The sequence below is a fragment of the Lissotriton vulgaris genome, chromosome 11 (assembly GCF_964263255.1).
Source record: "Lissotriton vulgaris chromosome 11, aLisVul1.2, whole genome shotgun sequence".
NCBI classification, from domain to species: Eukaryota; Metazoa; Chordata; class Amphibia; order Caudata; family Salamandridae; genus Lissotriton; species Lissotriton vulgaris.
In genome coordinates this window covers 510,509,877-510,530,222 of record NC_141699.1, presented here as the reverse complement: position 1 = coordinate 510,530,222, position 20,346 = coordinate 510,509,877, and the positions used below count along the sequence as shown (strand labels likewise).

General features: G+C 46.4%; 1 protein-coding gene across 1 annotated transcript in view; it reads left to right on the top strand.

Annotated features, from left to right (window-relative positions):
• LOC147683089 (bolA-like protein 3) overlaps nucleotides 1–20,346 on the top strand; it is a 78,734-nt gene that overhangs the window by 45,910 nt on the left and 12,478 nt on the right. The window contains exon 3 of the mRNA XM_086943575.1: nucleotides 4,357–4,445. Within this exon, the coding sequence (XP_086799701.1) occupies nucleotides 4,357–4,445 (89 nt within the window). The remainder of the gene's footprint in view (nucleotides 1–4,356; nucleotides 4,446–20,346) is intronic.

Genomic DNA, 20,346 nt, shown 5'->3' with positions numbered 1-20,346 from the left:
AGCCGGCAGAGAGGTTGGTTATTTCTGAGGAGAGCAAGAAATTTACTGGGCCTGCCTGTTGCTTTGCTTGTTCCAATGAAGCCAAAACATCGGTTTTCCAGTATTTGGGGCAGTACCACCAGCTTTTTGATTTCTTTACCAGAGGTACTTGGCCTATATCCGATTGCCTTCCCAAAACTCAAATATTGCTTTTTTTAACCACATATATGTTGGTTTAATTAATTTGAATTTCTCTGTTAGTCACTGTAGGAGAGTAGGGTCTGCAATCCTATGATCACCCAGATTTTTTGCTTTTGTTTCACTGGTTTACGACTTTCTCTGGCTGTGGGCCTGCTAATCAGACCCACAGCCTGGCTGTTCTCTTTCTAAATTACGATATGTACCCTAGGTGCATTTACCAATTGGTACTGGGCCACCTTATCAGACCCTGTAACTCAGGGCATAGGTGTACCCAGGGCCGCCAGGGGCTGCAGCATGTATTATGCCACCCCTGGCTGGCCTCCTAAATTTGACACAACTGGCTGCATGACAGCTGGGGCGAAGTCGTGTAATCACCCTTTGCTTTAGGTATAGTAGCTCTATATCTAACCATACAATGGACACCCGAGTTCCTATCAGTCACTGGTATGGCAGGCCTTGACAATCCTGAAGGCAGAGTGCGTGGGCTCGTGTGAACCGTGCTCTGGCCCGAGCCGAGCCGGTTGCAGCTTGCGGAGCAAAGACCCAATGGCTGTTCCATGATAACGCGCACCACATCGGTAACTTCGGTGTCGCGTTATCAAGACATGTCGAGTAAGGTGTCATACGAATCGGGATGCTGCCCTCTCACCAATGCTGGCGACGAGGTTAGCATTCCGCCCTTCTAGAGGGACACGACATGTACGTAACTGTGAACCCCGGTTAAAGTTAACTAAAGCCTCAGCTCCACAAAATGGATGCTGCCACCACAGACACGAGTCTGACCTCCTGCTGCTGGGAGTCCTTCCAGCGAGGAGCGCTTGGACAAAGGGTTTCCTGTTGAGGGCGGTGTTCGCACCGTCCCAGACAGGGTTTGTGTATTCTGGGTAGGTAGGGCTTTTGCAAGAAGGTGACTGCGGAGTGGCACCCCGGTGCTCACTACGCATCTGCCGGTCAGAACCAGTTCCAGGGGCGCCAGCCCTGGCCTGGGGAAAGTCCGGCAGGGGAGAGGGGTGTAACTACCCCCCTTCCTGGTCCCACCCTTAGGGCAGGACCTAGTCATGTACCCACCCCTTTCTTTAGGATAAAGGCCGGAGCGGGGACCCTTCCAAATTAGATCATCTTTGAATCAAGAACTACTTTCTACGAAAGGACATTCGAGACTCTTCTCAAGATTTCTCCCTTGTGACTAAGGAGTAGTCACCCTGCATCAGTGGGCACCATCTAAGAACTCTGCGGTTTGCTGCAAGTCCTTCCTCAAGGATCCGACGGCCCAGCTCGACGAGAACCGGCTTCCCTGGCACCTCTGACCTCTACCCACGTCATCAGCTCAGCTGTGATCTGTGGGTGCGACGAGACCTCGAGGGACCGGCCATCATCAAACCCTGCACGCTTTCTTAACCAGCACGACCATCGAAGTAATTCTCTGGTGAGTGCTCTGGGGTCCGAGAAGCCCCGACCCTGAGCCGCTCCAGCACCGAAGTGCAGTCTCCCAGCATCTCCACGATCTGCGTGGGGCCCTTCTGCTCGCTGCTCAGCACGTTGTCTGGTCACTAGCCGCTGGCTTGTGCCCTTCTGTGACGACATCCGACAATCAACACTGCTGGTCTGGTTGCTCCAGACTGGCCCTTGCTTCCATCTTTGCAAGAAGCACCCCGGACCCTCCTGGTCCCTTCAAGACGCCATCTTAGGCCCACCACGTGGCCCTGAGATTTGCCAAGGCTTGTTGCCCCAATCCTGGGCCCAGCGACGCCGACAGCATCATCCTTCGTGGGACAGCTCGCACCTCCATCCTGGTCGCCGACAACGCCTCCTGGTCCGTGAGACTGCAGAGCCTAGCGTCGCCCACTCACCTGGTCGAGGTGACGGCCAACCGGTGCCCTCCTGGTACCCTCTGACTACTGGCTAGTAGTACGAACTTGGTCCCCTCTGCTTTCAGGTGTCAACGATCTCTGATCCAGGCTTGGATCTCTACGAACTATTCATCACTGGTCGCCGGCCAGCAACTCCTTTTTCTTCCGGCTCCTGGCTCGTCAGCGAAGACCCCGACGCCTGTAAGACTTGTGCAGCCGCAGCCCTCATGGCTAGGTAACTCGGCATTTCGGTGCCTGCATAGCCTCTTTACTCTAGGGTCCCGAGTCCCTCGCTTCCGACTTGCCTGATCGGGTCCGCCCGAGACCTCTAAACTTTCCGTTCTGTTTTAATTGTGCACTTGAAGTATTTTCCTAAGAGATTTGGTTTGTGCTTAGTACCCTGTCCTCATAAAGAGTCCAGGGCTGTTGTGAATCTTAATAAATATCCTGCTTATTTTCATAACACTTGTGTTGTGTCCTTTCACTGGGTGTTCAAGGGGTACATGTGTGGTTAACAGCTGGCTTAACACGCCCTCTCGAGTCTTTAGCCTTAGACTGCTCGTATCCACGCTACTAGGATAGCTGGTCTATAGGTTGACTTACAACCAATCACCATAAGGGTCGTTTGGAACGATACATAGCGGTCGCTAGAATAGCGAACGCTGCATATCGGGCCAACTTCTCACAGTCACAGCCTATTACGTTGTGTTTTGTAGTATTTGAACTATGTTTTATGTTCTCGTATTATGAAATCCTGTAAGGTTTCTCATGCTCAGGCATAGCCTGCAGTGCAGCACAATGTGAGACACAATGCAGTATAGTGTTAAACAATGTGTAACTTTCTGGATTTGTTTTTTTTCTCATTTTACAAAAGATTCTCAAGCATGTTTGAAATCCTTCAAACCTGCTTTTTGCAAATGTATTAATGTGCAAATAGAGAAAAGTGATATTTGTGTTGGTTATTATTCAGAAAAATCTACATGCCACATTTTTGTTTCCTCTATCATATTTTATTTTTTTATGAAGCCGTTGTCAGAAAATGAAGCCTACAGTAATTTTGAGAAGCCTGTTTTGGCAAAAGTAACTTAAATGCACTTGGTAGTTGGGCAAACATGTTCATCGTTGTAAGGACAATTCTCTGTAAAACCATAGACGTCCAATTTGTATTAAAGTATTGGACAGCATATTCTCCTTCAAATCCTTAACATGTATAAACTCGACAGCAATGGAAAAGTAAAAAACCTTTATTCCTATGACCCATGAAGCAAGTAGTTGTTTTTGCAACCCCCAGGTTTAATTCTGAGTTCTCTAGAACCCAGCACCAGATTACTATGACACATTTCTGGCCAGCCTCCGATTTTATGTACCCTTATATAGTAACTTGCCATAGATCATCAAAGTTCCAAAACCACAAGTATATCCGTTTCCATTGTATGGTAAAGTCCACCCAGGAAACATTCAGGAAGTCGTAAATAATCATGATCAATTAGCTTCCACTCTGCTCCTGAAGTATCCTGAGACTATAATCTGTTCGCTTCAGACATGGAATACTGCAGAAACACAATGCATAGTGAAACAGTGGTTTCTATGAAAATCGCCAGTCCTCCACCTTGATGTTCCGTTCCACATCAGACCTAGAAGGCGGATAATGCTTGCCACCATATCTTTAACAAAATTTGGACCTTGTAATTTAGAAGCCAGCACCTAACCTGGTCTTGAACAAGGCAATTGTCCTGTATTCAAATGGGTTGAAGAAATATTTTAAGGCTGCAAAATCCCCAGCATGTGAAAAAAAAGCGAGAAGACCATATGAGAAGTGCAGCAATGAAAGAGTAGGAGCATTGCTCGGATTTGGTAATTGTAGGCTGCGATTAGCCAATGTACGACTCTGAATTAACCATATGTAGTGCACAAAATAGTAGTTTGCCTTGGGGTTAATTGGATATATAGCTTTTATTGTTAAGTATCTGGCGCAAAGTTTTGAGATGTAAAGCTACAGCAGCATAACAAGATCCTCATTGTCTTTGGATTCTGGAAGACTGTATTGTCTTTGCAAAGTTTTACAAAATCTGCTTTGTTCATTAGATGTAATTTCAAAGAGTTAAGGGGTCTCTCCTTAACCCTGTTTTCTAACAAAAAGATTTCACTTTGAAAGACCTATGCGAGAGCAAGCAAATTTAGTTTTTCTACACATCCTGCCGGTCTTCATTTTTTTTGATAATCTTTAAATTCTCATGCATTTAAACACTGGAATTATTATTGACAAAAGGTTGAACCACCTTTTTAGAATAATTTTGATATGTGAGGAATATAATTTTTTTTGTAGGGGGCTGTGGTGATATGTATGAAATTCATGTGGAAACGGAGGAATTTAAGGATAAAAGGACAGTTCAACAACATCAAATGATTAATCAGGTATATATAATTTTTCCTATTTATAAGTTGAGATAAATTTGACATATGTGCCCACTTTATTTAATAACTTGTATTTCTTACACTGAGACATCTATATGTTAGTACCGTTGGAGACCGTGGGTTATGATGGAGAAATCTCCACAGACTCGGCAGAAGTTGTTTCCACATTTTCATCGATATGCAGACAATATTTTCTTTCTACCACTCATCAGACAGATTCCAGGCAATTCTTGTGCTTTTTCTTATTCCACTCTTGCTGGTCCAACTAGGGATTTGCTGTATACATGCCAACATATGGAAAGCAAAAGGAGGAAGAATTTTTGGGGGGTGAAAATCTCTTTATTGAACATGTAATCGATCCACCCTTACAAATAAAGCTCATCGAGCAAATGTATTGTGGGCAACATCAGGAGCAGGAAATACAATATTGCATACATTTGGGAAGGATCACAGACATCACACATGATAAGTCTTTCAATTATTTCTCACTCGCTCCCCCCACGTTTGCCCCCAACCCCCAGCTAGGTCCTGTATTTCTCCCATGGGCTCCAAATGTTTCCCCATTTTTTGGGGCAACCCCTACTTTCATTAACAACTCTTTCTGCTAGTTTCCTCCAACTGGAGAGCTTTGGTGGATCCTGTGCCCCCCCCCCCACATCCTCGCTATATTTCACTTCACCATCCCCAACATGAGCCAGGTTTTCGTATATGGGGGCCACCGGGCCTCCCACGTAGCTTCCAGTAATTGCCAGCGTCTAGGTGTATATGTAAGCCCAGCACTTCCGACATAACCCCTGTCCCTCCTGCCCAGTAGCGCTGAATTTTAGGACACTCCCAGATTATGTGAAAAAATGTTCATGTCTCCCTTCATCCCCTGGCACAGTGGTCTGTGTTGATCTACCTAGTGTTTGATGAAGCGTTCGGGGAATATATGATCTGTGTAAGAGAAAGTTGGGGAAGTCTGCATCTTGCCCGTATGGCGGTCTCTCTGGGGCTCTGGATTGCTTCCTGCCAGTCATCATCTTTCAACAATCCCAAATCTGCTTCCCACGCTGCTCTTAATGGACCTAAGGGGTTTGGGATATTGTTCAGTAACTTTCTATGTGAGGGAGAAAGCTTTGTCAATCATGGGATCTAATAGTAGCCGTTCCTCCAATGGGGAGTATTCAGGCAATGATTCACCTTCTGGCATATGGCATCTCAGGGCAGGTCTCGGTTGTAAATATAGGAACTGTTCTCGGTCAGTCATTTGGTATTCTGTCTGGAGTTCCTTGAAGTTGATCTTGATACCACTCCGCTGAATGTCCCCAAGGATGTCTACGCCACTGAGGTTCCATCTACAGAATCCCTGCAGTCGGCCCACCTCACCCAATACATCACTTTCCCAGTAATTTAGTGACTATGTGTCATGCTCGAGCCACCGTTTGTGTGTAGGTGGGTAGAGACTTCCCCCATACAGTGCTGCAGAGTCCCCTCCGTTTCCCATTGAGTATTGGTCTACCCGGTACATCGGTTCGGAGTGGGGTGCGAAGACACAGCCATTGACATTAATTAGTTTGGCCGCTAGGTCGTAACTCCGGATGTCTGGGATTGCTAGTCCGCCCTTGTTTACTCCCCACTGGAGTTTGCGAAGTGCTATGTGTGGTTTTCCACCCTCCCAAAGGAGAGTGCATTGTTCCCCCCCTTAATGGCCCCAAAGAAGGTGTCTGGGACCTTGTATGGAGTGTTGTGTTGGGCATAGAGTAGGCGTAGGAGGGCCATCAATTTAAACATCGCTGCTCTACCCATGATGGATATTGGTTGTCGGCGCCAGTGTGTTATATCGCCATTCATTCTCGCCAGTTGGGAGTATGTTTAGGTTTATGAATACCTCACCTGGTCTCGTGATCCATATGCCAAGATATTTACACTTGTTGTGCTGTAACGGGTCCGTGCAGTCGGTTGTGAGCTGTGGGAGCTCACCGGAGAGACTGAAAATGAGGGATTTGTCCCAGTTTATCTGGTACCCAGAGTAAGAGCTGAAGAGTCGTAGTATGTTGAGGAGTCTGTGGAGCGTTTGTCTGGGTCTTTAGCATGGAGCAGTAAGTCATCAGCGTACAGTAAAATGTGCTCCTCCCATCCCCCTGATGTCTATTCCTCGGATTAGGGGTCCCCTTGGACTCATGGCACGAGTGGCTCAAGCACCGTTGTGAAGATTATGTGGAAGAGTGGGCACCCCTGATGCGTACCTCTGTGGAGTGCGAACGACCTATAGACCGACCCGTTCACCCACACGCTGGCTTTTGGGTCCCAACAGAGGAGGCGGCCCATGCGCAGAAGTTTGGACCGAAGCCGAGCCTGGGCAAGACCACCTGTAGATGGGGCCATTCAATGCTATCTACTGCTATACGGTCATCCAGTGACAGTAGTGCCGAAGTTTCATTTGGATTCGCCACCGTGGCGATAGGAGTTGCATAGCTCCATGGGTTTGCCTTTCTTTGGAATGACTATGATTGTGGCAAGTCTCAGGTCCTCAGGTAGGCGCCCATCTTGAGTGCGGTATTGAACATATACAGCATCGGTTGCGCCACCCCTGTTGCCACACATTAAAAGAGTTTTGTGTGTAGCCTGTTCGGGCCTGCAGCCTCCTTGGATTGTCTACCTCCTCCCTCGCCAAGTCCCGTTCAGTGGTTTCCCTATCCTCCAGCAAGAGAGTCAGCAGGAGGATATCTGAAAGAAATTCAACGTTCTCCTCTTTTTCCCTAGCTGTCACTGATGGATATAGTGACTCATAGTAGGATACGAAGGCCTCCGCTATGTCAGCGCCAGACCCCTGCTTCGCTCCATCATTCGTTTGGATTTCGGCGAACCAGTTACGCTCTCTGTCTCGCTTTTCCAACCATGCAATAAGTTTCTTAGCTTGTCCCCTAGGTTGTATAGCCCCCTTTGTGTGGCTATTGCATGTTGTCATCTTCCTCAAAATCTCTGAGCTCCTTTTATTTAAGGCATACCCCATGCCTCAGCTTGGGGTCATCCGACTCTTTATGTCATATTGTTCGCTCAATGGCTTCAATCTTGTTTTCTAGTTCATCACTCTTGGAGTGTCTGTTTCCTTAGCCCCCCTGTCCCTATCTGTGTGTATCCCCTAGGCCACTACTTTGTAAGCCTCCCATAACGAGCCATGTGAGTCAACGAACCCAGCGTTTTCCTAAAAATATTGCTGTGTTCGCTCTCTAAACTTATCCAGGGAGCTATACGTGGTTGGAGGGTGTGGTCTCTGGTTGGGCCTTGAAGCAGGATTTCAATCGGCAAAGTGACCCACATGTATGCATTGTGTAAAGAGGTAGTCCAGTCTTGACCCACTATAGTGGATCGCAAAAAATGAACAGTAAATATAACATTGACATTTTTTTGCAAGTTCCCTTTGTATAACCCCCCCCCCCTGCCACCTTGCACCATAGGTTTAAAACTACACATTTCCCCAATTTGCAGAGCACCTGTCGCCCAAACAGAAGCATTAATCTATAACTTGGGGTTGGCTGGCGCCGCCTCTTGTGAACAGACAGCAGTCCCCCGCTCTCTGTACGTTACTTGTTTAAACATGTGTCCTTCAATATATTGAGGTCGTAGACCCCCCTCCAATATCTTCCTTGAATATAGGAGGATTCTCTTTTACCTGCTGCGGCATTCAACTTGGCTGTCATTTCTCAAGATGGGCACAGTCCCAAGTTTTTACCTTCATTATAAAGGAAGGTTCCGCACCCTCCCCCTCCTCCCCCCCCCATACCTCATTCAGTCTGGTCCAAGGGGCCGGTCTCTGAGAGTGGGCCCACTTCTGTACTCTCAGTATGGAGTCTCCGCGGAGAGGCATCCCTCCGATCCCCGCACCTTCGATTAAGTCCCTGTCGCGCCTATCGAATGGCCTTTCGCCCTCCCTCAAGCCATTCCCATACCTCGTTGGGTGATGTAAAGTACCATGACATGCCGTTATCCAGTACTCTCAGCTTGGCTGGAAATAGCATCATGTATTTGAGGTTTTCAGTCCACAGTGTTCTTTTGACCTCGTCAAAGGTACGCCGTTGGCGTTGGACAATGGGGGTGAAGTCCAGTAAAAAATAAATTGATGCACATTCATAGGGCAGATCGCCCTTGGCTCGGGCTGCCTGTAGAATGACGTCGCGGTGACGGATGTTGAGGATTCGTGCAATGATGGTTCGTGGCGGGCCCCTAGTTTTGGCGGTGGCACCGGTGCTCTGTGTGCCCTTTCCACCGAAAAGAAGTTTGACAGACGCTTGGGTTGGAGGTGTTTAAGTATGAGGTATTCCAAGAATAGGTCCACACTGGGGCCCTCTGCCCCCTCCGGCACCCCCAGCACCCTAATGTTGTTCCTTCGGGCCTGCCCCTCCTGATCCTCCAGTTTTGCCGCCATTATCTTATGATAGTGTGTGAGTTGCTGTATCCGTTCTTCCTTTCTTTTGGTTGCGGCTTGTAGTTTGCAAACGTTAGTTTAAGCCACCGCAACTTTTTCTTGTTCATGTCTGTTTTTAGGAGGTTTACTTTAATTGTGACCTTGTCCATCTTGTATTCCAGGCTCGTTCCCAGCTCCTGCATAGCAACCATGATCACCCAAAATGAGGGCTCTGCCGTCTCCGGAGTCCCCTGAGCTGTCACACCCTCTGCCATTGTCATCCGGGGCCCCACATATTCATCCAGTTTGTTGGTCTGTGGTGGGGGACCCCCCTTTGGCTGCATAGTGTTTCTGCCTTAAGGGGTAGGGGAACCATTTCTGTGCATCCCAGTCCAGCTCTCCACAGCAAGCCCCACGGTCACAGGCTTGACCAACAGTGTCCTGAGTCACCTGTCCCCCTCCCGCCGGGCCGTTTAGGCACTTGCTAAATCTGTGTCTCCTAGTCTGTGCTGCTTTAAAGAATGTCCAAGCTGGTGCCCAGCCCGACTGCGCTTCCAGTAAGACTCACCCGGCCCCATTGCGCAATGGGGCCTGGTGAGTCTCTCCGTAGGTTTTCCGTCTCTGGTATCCGAACGGCGCGATCTCTGAATCTCACTCTAGAGTATCTCTCGGTTACACACAGTTCCAGGCCTGCAACCTCAGGCCGGTCCGCCCCACCCGACACCTCCACCCACCACCTTGGGGTGGGGGCGGGGAAAGGAGAGACAAACCAGCCATCAAGCACAAGTATTACTCATTAGGGACCACTCACGCAGCGGCCAACAGCACGCCCCACAATCTGCACCACCACGCAGTTATTTAGATTCCGAAGGATAGTGGAGGGATAGAAGAGGGGAAAAAGGTTTGCATTAATATAGCGCTTGTTACCCCTGATGGGGTTTTGAAGGGCTTTTTCGGCAGGTAACACGCAACTCCGGAACCCATAAAGGATTAGTGGTGAATTAGTGTAGTGAAATATGAAAGTAAATTGAGTGGTGAATATGTTAGTCAGTTATTTGGATTGAGAAGGATAGTGGAGGGATAGAAGGGAAAAAAGGTTTGCATTAATACAGCTCTTGTTACCCCTGATGAGGTGTTGAAGTGCTTTTTTGGCAAGTAGCATGCTACTCCGAAACCCATAAAGGATTAGTGTTGAATTAGTAAAGTGAAATATGAAATTCCTTTGAGAGGTAGACATGTTAGTCTGTTAATTGGATTGAAAAGGATAGTGGAGTGATAGAAATGGGAAGTATTTAGACTTTTTCGTAGCAGTAGGAGGAGGCTTGAGATGAGTAAAAGGGATGTGGAAGGGTAAGAGTCAGAGGGAAGGGTTTAGAAAAGCTTGTTTTGGGGTATTGGAATAGTAAAAGAGGTATGAGATGATGCAAGGAGGGGTAGAGTAGGGAAGAGTCTAGAAATTGGTGGAGAACCTAGTTGTAGTTTAACAAGGTGGAAGAGAGTGGTAGGTGACGCTCTCCGGCAGGCACAGGTAAAAATACCTGTTGTCAGTGTACTGAGGTGGAGGCTGCAAATCAACAGAATTTGCAATGATGAACATGAGGGAGGAGTGCACTCTTCCCTGAGCTATGCAGGAGAGCTGTATTCCTCCTAAAAGAGACATATCTGATTAGAGGTAGGCTAATTATATCCTGGACTACATATAATACAAACTGAAACAGTCTAAAACATTTTATCCAAATGTTTTTAACACCCAAAGAAGCTTGTGATGTAAATATTAGTGATATAAAAATATTCAATGCAGAAGAGTGTAATGACATTGTATTGGACAGCCACTTACCAGGGAATGTGGGGTACTTTTGTTGGACGTGATTTGCAATGCGGCATCTGGCGAGGATCTATCATGATCGTGTGGGGGCAGCATACTGGAAAGCATACTGGAACAGATCCCTGGGTACCACAAATTGACAGCAAAGTAGGGGGAGGAATTCTTTTACAATTATCTGTGCATAATGGGCTGAGACCTGGCAATGAGATCCTTCCAGCAGAGTAAGCTGGAGGAGTACACATTCTTGAAGGGTCCACTCAGGAGTCCTGCTTCATCGATGAACGAAACACAGATGAGAAAACAAAAGTGGAATGAGATGGAACCATCATTAGGACTGGTTCTAGCAGTAGTCCATGAGACGTGAACAGCACTGGAACTCAAGGTTGATACTGTAGTGCTAGACATTACTCTCCTTGGAGGTGACCAGTGGACCAATATTTGTAAGTAAAACAAAAGAAGGAGGAAGAGAACATGTTATGGTGAGAAAACAACCAGTGGCTGTTAGCAACAGTGGAGGACACAGAGTTGCAACTGGCAAAAACGTTCACCATGTGCACATCCCAGAGTGGTGGAATGACTCTAATTTGGTTGTGGAATCTCTCATCTGGAAACCCTCTGACCCTCCAGGCTGTGGTGCCTGTGCTGTGGGGGAAGTGGGGGTTGGCCCAGAGCAATAATAACCCTTTACTTAGACTATGGAGAGAGCGAGGTACAAAGCCCCCCTACAGTTCAAAAATACACTGATCCTGATCTTCCTGGACTTCACCCAGGCCCAATACTGATAGGTTGGTGCTATGAAAAGGGAATTGAGGAGAAATATCCAGAAGTATGATGATTATGTACCTGGCCAAGTTGAGCAGAGGAAATTCTGACTCTTTACTTCCCCAGAGGAGGTCTGGGATTGATTGGAGGATTGATGCACAGCCTGATTGATTGTAGACCGCACTCTAGAAAAAACACAACTCTGGACTGCGCCGTGGAAAGAAGTTGGTGAATCACCTATTTACAACTCAGAAATGTCTGTGGTGAACAAACGGCCCTGAGCACTGAGGGGGGATTGCATTAAGTGAGGAAAACTCAACAGTGCAGACATTGGACTCAAATGATGAAATGGACGAGTGACTGATACAGTGTAATATACGATTGGTATGTTTTAAAGGGGTATGCTTTATACTGATCTCATTGGAAAAAAGGAAAACTGGTGAAAAAAATCTGATTGGCTAATTTCCAGGAGAGTTGAGTCCACTATTAAGCTAAAACCTCCTTTGTGTGAACCAAAGTGTTTTGAGCCCGGATGGAACTGAAGGCATTGGTTGGGCATGGGAAGGTTGTGGGGACTGATGATCAAGTTGGCAAACAAGATTCGAGAATCTTTTCCAAACAAATTAAATGATGTAATGTCGAGGCAGAGGACCAACATGCATTGCAGAGGTGGGCAGTTCGAGGTCCAAAGCATGATTCTGTTGGGTGGGGGTAGTTCACAGTTATGGGTTTTCTGTGAAAACAGTGGTGACATTTGTAGAGCTATAAACAGGCTTTAATATGCAAACTCTTCTTTAAGGGCAATTGAACATAGCTCGTTACTGTCCCCTGGGATGGCACAGTCACTGACATGCATGACCTGGAATGTCAGTGGTTTCATTAATAAGCTAAAGCAAGGGTTGGTACAAAGGATATTAGCCATCCGGAAAGTGGCATGGTGTACCTCCAGGAGACTCATTTGAAGGATAATCAATGCCAGTTTATCAGCATGGGGCACATGAAATACTTTGCGACTGGGCAAACCCCATTGGATTCATGGAGGTGCCCACGTTAACCTAAAATAAATTTCCCTTTTCACCTTCAACAAACTTTTGCTGATAGCCCGAGAAGATAAGCAGTGGCACTGGGAGCTTGTGAAAGGGAACGAATACCCCTGACCCTCAACTGTCTGCACCCAAGCTTGTAAATGACACACTAGGTATGCTAGTCACATTGATGGCAGACTTCCTATCTGCATTGATTTTAATGGAATATGACTTTAACTTAGTAATAGATGCACAGCTAGACACAGTCTACTCAATACCACTGTTAGGTAATCATGGACAATGGGTATACTACCAGGTGAATCTCCTTCTCTCATGGTGATGCTAAATTCAAGAAACTCTGAACAATTTGATGATTGGGGCTAAACGTCATGGTGTTTGGCCAATCAAAAAATGGTGGATGACCAACAAAAGGCAACATAAAATTACATTAGTGTTAACAAGTAGTCAGTTGAGCGTACTGTGACTTCTAAGGGGCTGTGATTAGGGGCTGCCTAATCTCTGGAGAAATGAGACACCAGGCCACTAATCAGAATGATTAACAAGGCAGGCACAAGTAAAAAAAGATGAATGCTATGCTGTTTTAACAAACAAATGCTGGGCAATATACATGGGTAAACAAAGAAAATTATATGATGTAGAAGATTTAGGAGATAAGTCCAGAAAGCCACTGGCTTGGCTAAGCAGGCAAGAGAAGGGAATGAGACTCATATGACAATATGACATATCAAGATACAAAGGGACAAAAGGTAGTGGTAAATATGGCTGCAGCAGAAGTATTTTACGATTACTTCCACACTTTAGCAGCTCCAAAACAAGTGACCAGAGGGAACTACATGAATTTGTATTAAATTGTCCCACCTGACAATTGAATAAAGAACAGGGGTTGAGCCTGCCAGAAATACTTTAAATATCTAGTTATCCAGTATTAGGGTATCTTTCATAGATTCACATGCCTGAATCATTCCCCGTCGTCTGGAAGTCCCCGGTACATAAATAAAGTAATGTCCCATTAGACATACAGAGTAATAGGCCAAAGGCCTCACATTAGTAACATATCCAAGTCCTTTTGTAATAAAGGACCAAACTCTAGTGAGCAACCAATCAGCTGCCACCACCCTCTGGAACCTTCCTGGAAGGAGCTCTAGTCCCTCAGATTTACTACCGCACGTCGTGCTAAGGAAGACTGCAAGGTATGTCGGACTTTCTCTACAAACTCTTTAAAAGATCGTGAGGGAAGGCTTTTGACTTGGATGCAGAGGCTTAAGGACAAAGAGGACCCCTTGTCCTCTGAGGGGAGTGAAACATCATCGAAATCTTCCTCAAAAACTCCTCAGAAAAGGCCCAGAGAAATTTCTCTGGGACCTTCTATGCAGCAACCTCAAAAGAAGACACAAAAACAGTCTTCAGAGGCTCCAAAGCTTAAGGATTTGCCTGCAAAAGACTCTTTTTCCCTTCCCGGGGTCAAAGAAGCCAGCTCCAGACCCTCTATCTCCACCGCCGAGAGTGAAGAACACTTTTTCAAAAGCCTTCCTCAGCCCCGACTAATTCAACACTGTCAGTCTCATCGGCATTTCTTTCGACAACGACGTCTTCGTCGACGGCACGTACCCCTTTGTCGTCGACTATCAAGATGTCGACGACGAGTACATAGTAGTCGTCGACGAAGAGTGTATCGTCGATGAGCATCCCGTCGACCGCCTCGGCGTCGAAGTCCCTCGTTGACGGCAGCGTCCTGAGGATATAGGAGGTTTCCATAATCTCCTGGAGAGAGCTGCCTAACGATTCAAACTACCAATGCCCTCTCACCAACAGCACTGCTTCCTTTACGATTTCAAGGAACCGTATAAAAAGTCTGTTAGGTCGATTCCCATCATTGACTATATTTGGGATCAAGGCATCAATATCATCCAAACTCCCTCTACAGTCCCTCCAGTTCTGCTAAGGTTGGACAAGAAATACAGGGCTCCAGACGATGCTCCAGCCAGTCTCATTGGGCATCCAAAGCCTGATTCTGTGATCACTCAGGCAGTGCAACGCAGATTAAAAAACCATTCCGTCACACTTTCAGCTCCCCCGGATAAGGAGGGCAGGCGCCTGGACAATATTGGGAAACTATGTTCCTCTATGACAGCACTAACAGTACGGGCGTCTAACTTAAGTATGGGCGGAAAATTTGTTCCGCTCGTGGAATTCGCAGATTTTCCGCGATTGCGAGCGGGACGAATTTTGTTCAGGAAGCACTTACAGGGTTACAGCAGGTGCCGAAGTTGAAGCTAATTTCTTTTGTTCCGCTCGTGGAATTTGCAGATTTTCCGCAATTTCGCAATCCACGAAATTGCGGCAAAATCCGCGAATCCGCGAGTGGGGCGAATTTTGTTCAGGAAGCACTTACAGGGTTACAGCAGGTGCCGAAGTTGAAGCTAATTTCTTTGTAACCATTTACAAAATGTTTCTTCAACTTGGGTACCTGCTGTAACCCTGTAAGTGCTTCCTGAGCGGCGGCTCGTTGCCTACTTGCAACTATTCGCTGACCCTGCTCTGACCCTCGAAGCAGGGTCAGAGAATAGTTACAATTAGGCAACGAGGCTCCTGTCACAAAAATTAAACCTCAGCAGGAAGCAATTACAAATATAAATAAAGCAGGTGCCCAAGTTGAAGCTCAAATTCAGTAACTCATTATAATCAGCCCAAGAATCTAGTGAGCATGGTCGATGCTAGGCAGGTTTGCTTTCTCCCTAAATCTACCATCTACAAATAGCTGTAATCCGTTATGGAGGTCTAGGCATCCACGAGTTTCTCGAGCGCAATCCCCTGCTCTGATCGGTCTCTGACCCTTTATAAACAAGAGGCATGTGAACTCGCACAGAAGCCCGGCCCCACACACACTAGGCTATGCAACCTCTTCCCACCCTTTCCCCCACTGTGATGGACAGCTCACTCGAGGGACCTCGGCGCCTATGGGCGCGGTGGCAAAGTTACAGACACACAGGGTCACGGGAGACAACTCTTCCTGGCCTTTACGCAGCTGTAGTGTAGGAAAAGCATGATACATTTACCCAACGAGGTAGCACTTACTGATTAGCCAGTAGAAAGTACTCCAGTTAAGTATGGTGCAAATCTCCATAAAATCCGCTATTTCGCGGGGAAATTCGCGGATTCTTTTGCGATTTCGCGCGAATTCGCGGACCGCTGATTTGCAAAATTCGCCCATACTTAGTCTAACTCACTGGCGCTATTTGGACGCTACAACAGACAAATGTGGTCAGATATAGCACCATATTTGGAGTCCTTGCCACAAGAATCCAAAGACTAAGCAAGAAAGGTGCTTCTGGAAGGCAAAAGGTCGGCTTCTGAAATTATAGATTGCGCTATGGCTGGTGCAGCAGTTCTGCGGCGCCATGGATGGCTTAAGGTAACAACATTCCGACCTGAAATACAAACCAAGATCCTTGATATGCCTTATGACCGACAAATCATTTTCGGTACCCACATTGATGAGGCCCTTCAAGGCATCAAAAAAGACACAGATACGGCCAGAGCCCTGGGTACCCTTCAATATAAAAACACCACTTTTCGTGACTCAAGGGGTAGAGGACAATACTCTAATAGAGGAGGCTACCAATAATATAGGTCTTCATATTCCTCCTCTAACCAGTACAGGCCGCAGTTTCAGCAAAGACAGCAAGCGCAGACTTCATACAACAAGTCTTCGTTTCGCGGAAAAGCTGGACGGCAGAGGGATTCTGCGTGACGTCAATGACTTCTCTCTACCACCAGTCTCTGTCTCTTTTCCACCTTCCAGAGTGGGAGGAAAAATTTCCCACTATCTTCACAATTTGAGCCCAATCACAATGGATCGTTGGGTTCTTCAACTGGTGAAGTTCCGACATTCCCTAGTATTTGTCCAAACCCCACCACCAACGCCCCCTCAACATATGAATCACAAGCATCTGCACCTCTTATACATGGAAATATCAACGATGCTCCAGAAGGGTGCTATAGAAGGAGTACCTGTCCATCAAAAAGGACAAGGTTTTTACTCCTGGTTCTTCTTGGTGCGAAAGAAGGAAAATAAATGGAGACCGATCCTAGATTTGAGAAGTCTAAACAGATATCTGAAAAAACAATCATTTCGCATGGTCACTATCCATGAAGTTCTGCAGCTTCTCAATGCGAACGACTACATGGCATCCCTGGATCTCCAGGATGCCTACTTTTATATTCCAATCCACAAAAGTCACAGAAAGTTTCTAAGGTTTGCTGTAGCGGGCAGGCATTAACAATTCCGAGTCATGCCTTTAGGGCTCAAGTCAGCCCCACGCATTTTCACAAAATGCCTTACGCCAGTGGCGGCTTTTCTCAGGCAACAGCATCACCAAATCTTTCCATATCTCGACGACTGGCTCGTCAAGGCACTCTCTCTCGACAGCGTGAGAAGATCTTCCAAAGCCTGTCTACGGTTTTTCAAAAGATTGGGTCTTACCCTCAACCCGGACAAGTCCGTTTTACAGCCTTCCCAGCGGATAACATTTCTGGGATCTGTCTAGATGCGGTCCTGAAGAAAGCTTATCCATCACAAGAGCTGCAACATTAACTCCTACGATTGGCAGAATGCGTGCGTATAAGAGTCTCTTTCAGTGCGCCTCTTCAAATCTCTCCTTGGAATGATGTCTTCCTGCATCCTCCTGGTTCCATACTGTCGTCTCCGCATGCGTCCTCTTCAAGAGGCTCTCTTTACGCAATGGATTCAAGTCTGCGGATCCTTTCGACGACCCCATACAAGTGACTCCTCAGATGGTCGCCGCCCTTGACTGGTGGATTCAGCCACACAATCTGTCTCGAGGCCTCATCCTTCTTGACTCAAGCCTCTCCTCTGGTTATAACCACGGATGCGTCTCTGAAAGGTTGGGGAGCCTTTCTCCAGGAGCTTCAGATCAGCGGGAAGTGGTCACCTTCCGAGCGAAGACTACACATAAACCTCCTAGAACTCAGAGCTGCCTACCTAGCCCTCCTGGCTTTCCTTCCCAGAATAAAGAGTTTGCAAGTGCTTGTCAGGACGGACAATACTACAACCATGCACTACCTGAACAAGCAGGGAGGGACTCGTTCTCTCTCACTCTCTCAAGAATCACAAAAATCTGGTACTGGTCCCTTCAGAACAAAGTTTCTCTACGAGCAGAGTACGTTCCAGGAAAGGACAATGCGTTGGCAGACTCAATGAGCAGAATGCAGACCACCTGCCACGAGTGGGAGTTAATCCAACACACACTCAATGGCATCTTCTCTCTGTGGGGCGAACCCCCGTTGGATCTTTTCGCCACACGACAAATAGCCAAATGCCAACATATCACAAGCTGGCATCCCCAACAGGGATCTCTGGGGAATGCATTTTCAATAGCCTGGTTCGGCGTATTCGCCTACCCGCCGATTCCACTGATCCCCCAGGATCCTCAGGAAGATGAAGGCAGAACCTTGCACGCTGATTCTAATAGCCCCAGCATGGCCTCGCCAACATTGGTTGACGGAGCTTCATCTCCTTTCCCTGCAAACACCAATTCCATTGCCGCTGTTTCCATCTCTCCTCACAATGAACCAGGGACAAGTCCAGCACCTGAACCCAGCTTCTCTCAAATTATCGGCCTGGCTCCTGAGTTCCACGAGTTTTAAGATTTGAACATTCCTCCGGAATGCAGAGCTGTCCTATCCCGTGCCCGAGCAGATAGCACAAACTGGACTTATTCTTTTAAATGGAAGAGATTCTGTATCTGGTGCAGGTCGGCTAAAGTGCATCCTTTCACATCCTCTCCAGAAGAGATATTACCATACCTCCTTCATTTGGCTACTTCGGGCCTCGCCCACACTTCTATCAAAGTTCACCTGGCAGCAATATCCCGTTTCAGCAGATCTTATAATGGACCTTCTCTTTGGTCGAACAGATTAATAGAACAGTTTCTCAAAGGCCTGTTTCGGACTTTCCCTCCTGTAAAGTTGCTACCTCCAACATGGCAACTAAACACGGTACTTGCTCAGCTGATGAAGTACCCTTTTGAGCCGATACACAGAGCTGACCTCAAGTTCCTATCTTGGAACACTGCATTCCTTGTAGCCCTTGCATCTGCAAGCGAGTTAGTGACCTTCACGCTTTCACGATTCAAGATCCCTTTCTACAATCTAAAAATGACAGGGTAATTCTTCGGACTAACTCAAAATCTATTCCAAAAGTACCATCTGACTTCCACTTAAATAAGCCTGTTGTCTTAAAAACTTTCTTTCCAAATCCACAAACGGCACCGGAGAGAGCTCTCCATTCTCTGGATTTAAAACGCTGCCTTAAATTCTACCTTGACAGAACTAAACTTTCTGCAAATCCAGCCAACTTTTTGTGGCTTACAGCTTACCCAGGAAGGGTTTTCCACTCACAAAGCAAAGCATTTCCAGATGGATTTCTGCTGCCATTGTCTTCTGTCAACAGCAGGATGGTCAGCCTTTACAATCACGGATACGGGCCCATTCCATTAGGGCAGTCTCTACTTCTACTGCACTATTTGCAGGTGTGCCCATCAGGGAGATTTGCAGATCGGCAACATTGAAGACTCCGCATACATTTACCAAACATTACTGTTTGGATACAGAACACACAAAGGATGCTGCAGTGGGACAGGCGGTGTTGCGTCATCTATTTCGATAGAGGTGAGCCTTCCTTCCTTCCAACCAACCTTTCTCTTATTTTTCTACGCACATTTCCCTATCACTATTATACCTTTTGCCAGACTTGCAACTTTTTGCTTTGCATTTTAATGTGATGTGTGTGTGTGTGTGTGTGTGTGTGTGTGTGTGTGTGTGTGTGTGTGTGTGTATATATATATATATATATATATATATATATATATATATATATATATATATATATATATTTATTTTTTGTTAACTAAGGCTTCATGTTCTTTATGCAAAAGGAAATGTGCTTATCATTGCTTTCTACTCTGATTCAGGCATGTGAATCTATGAAAGATACCCTAATACTGGATAAGAAATGCGTAACTTACCTGTAACTGCAGTTATCCAGTATTGGTATCTTTCATAGATTCACATGCAACCCACCCGCCTCCCTTTGAAGGGCTCACCTAGTACTCTGTTGTTCCTCTATAAAGCACTGTGCTTACGAAAATCTGAGGGACTAGAGCTCCTTCCAGGAAGGTTCCAGAGGGTGGCGGCAGCTGATTGGTTGCTCTCTAGCGTTTGGTCCTTATTACAATAGGACCTGGATATGTTACTAATGTGAGACCTTTGGCCTATTACTCTATATGTCTAATGGGACATTACTTTATTTATGTACCGGGTACTCCCATCCCGACAACTGGGAATTATTCAGGCATGTGAATCTATGAAAGATACCAATACTGGATAACTGCAGTTACAGGTAAGTAAAGCATTTCATATATGGCTATTGATTGACAAAAACACACAATAATTTGACAATCTTGATCTATTGTTAAATTTACTGGAGAATGATTATCCGACCACCGTGAGCTTCTATTTTCACTGCTGGAAAGGACAGCTTTGTACAAATGAATTGCTCTTTTTTATGTGTATGTCACAGAACTTGGTACACATTGTGCCCACAGAGTTCTTGAGGAAACTTGACCACTTTCCCAGGGTATTGCTATGGGTGGGTGGAGTTCTAAGGACAGCATTGAAGACAGTTCAAAAGCTGTTAATGAATAGGGTGTTTGAGGAAACAAGGGGGACCCAGCGGGTAGCTATGAACCATGGGTATCAACTAAATTTTTGGAACAAGGGTTCTTAGCTTTTTATTGGATTTGAGAAGATAATAAACAGACCACAATCGGCTGCTATAGGTTTGCCTTCCTTGTCCAGCCG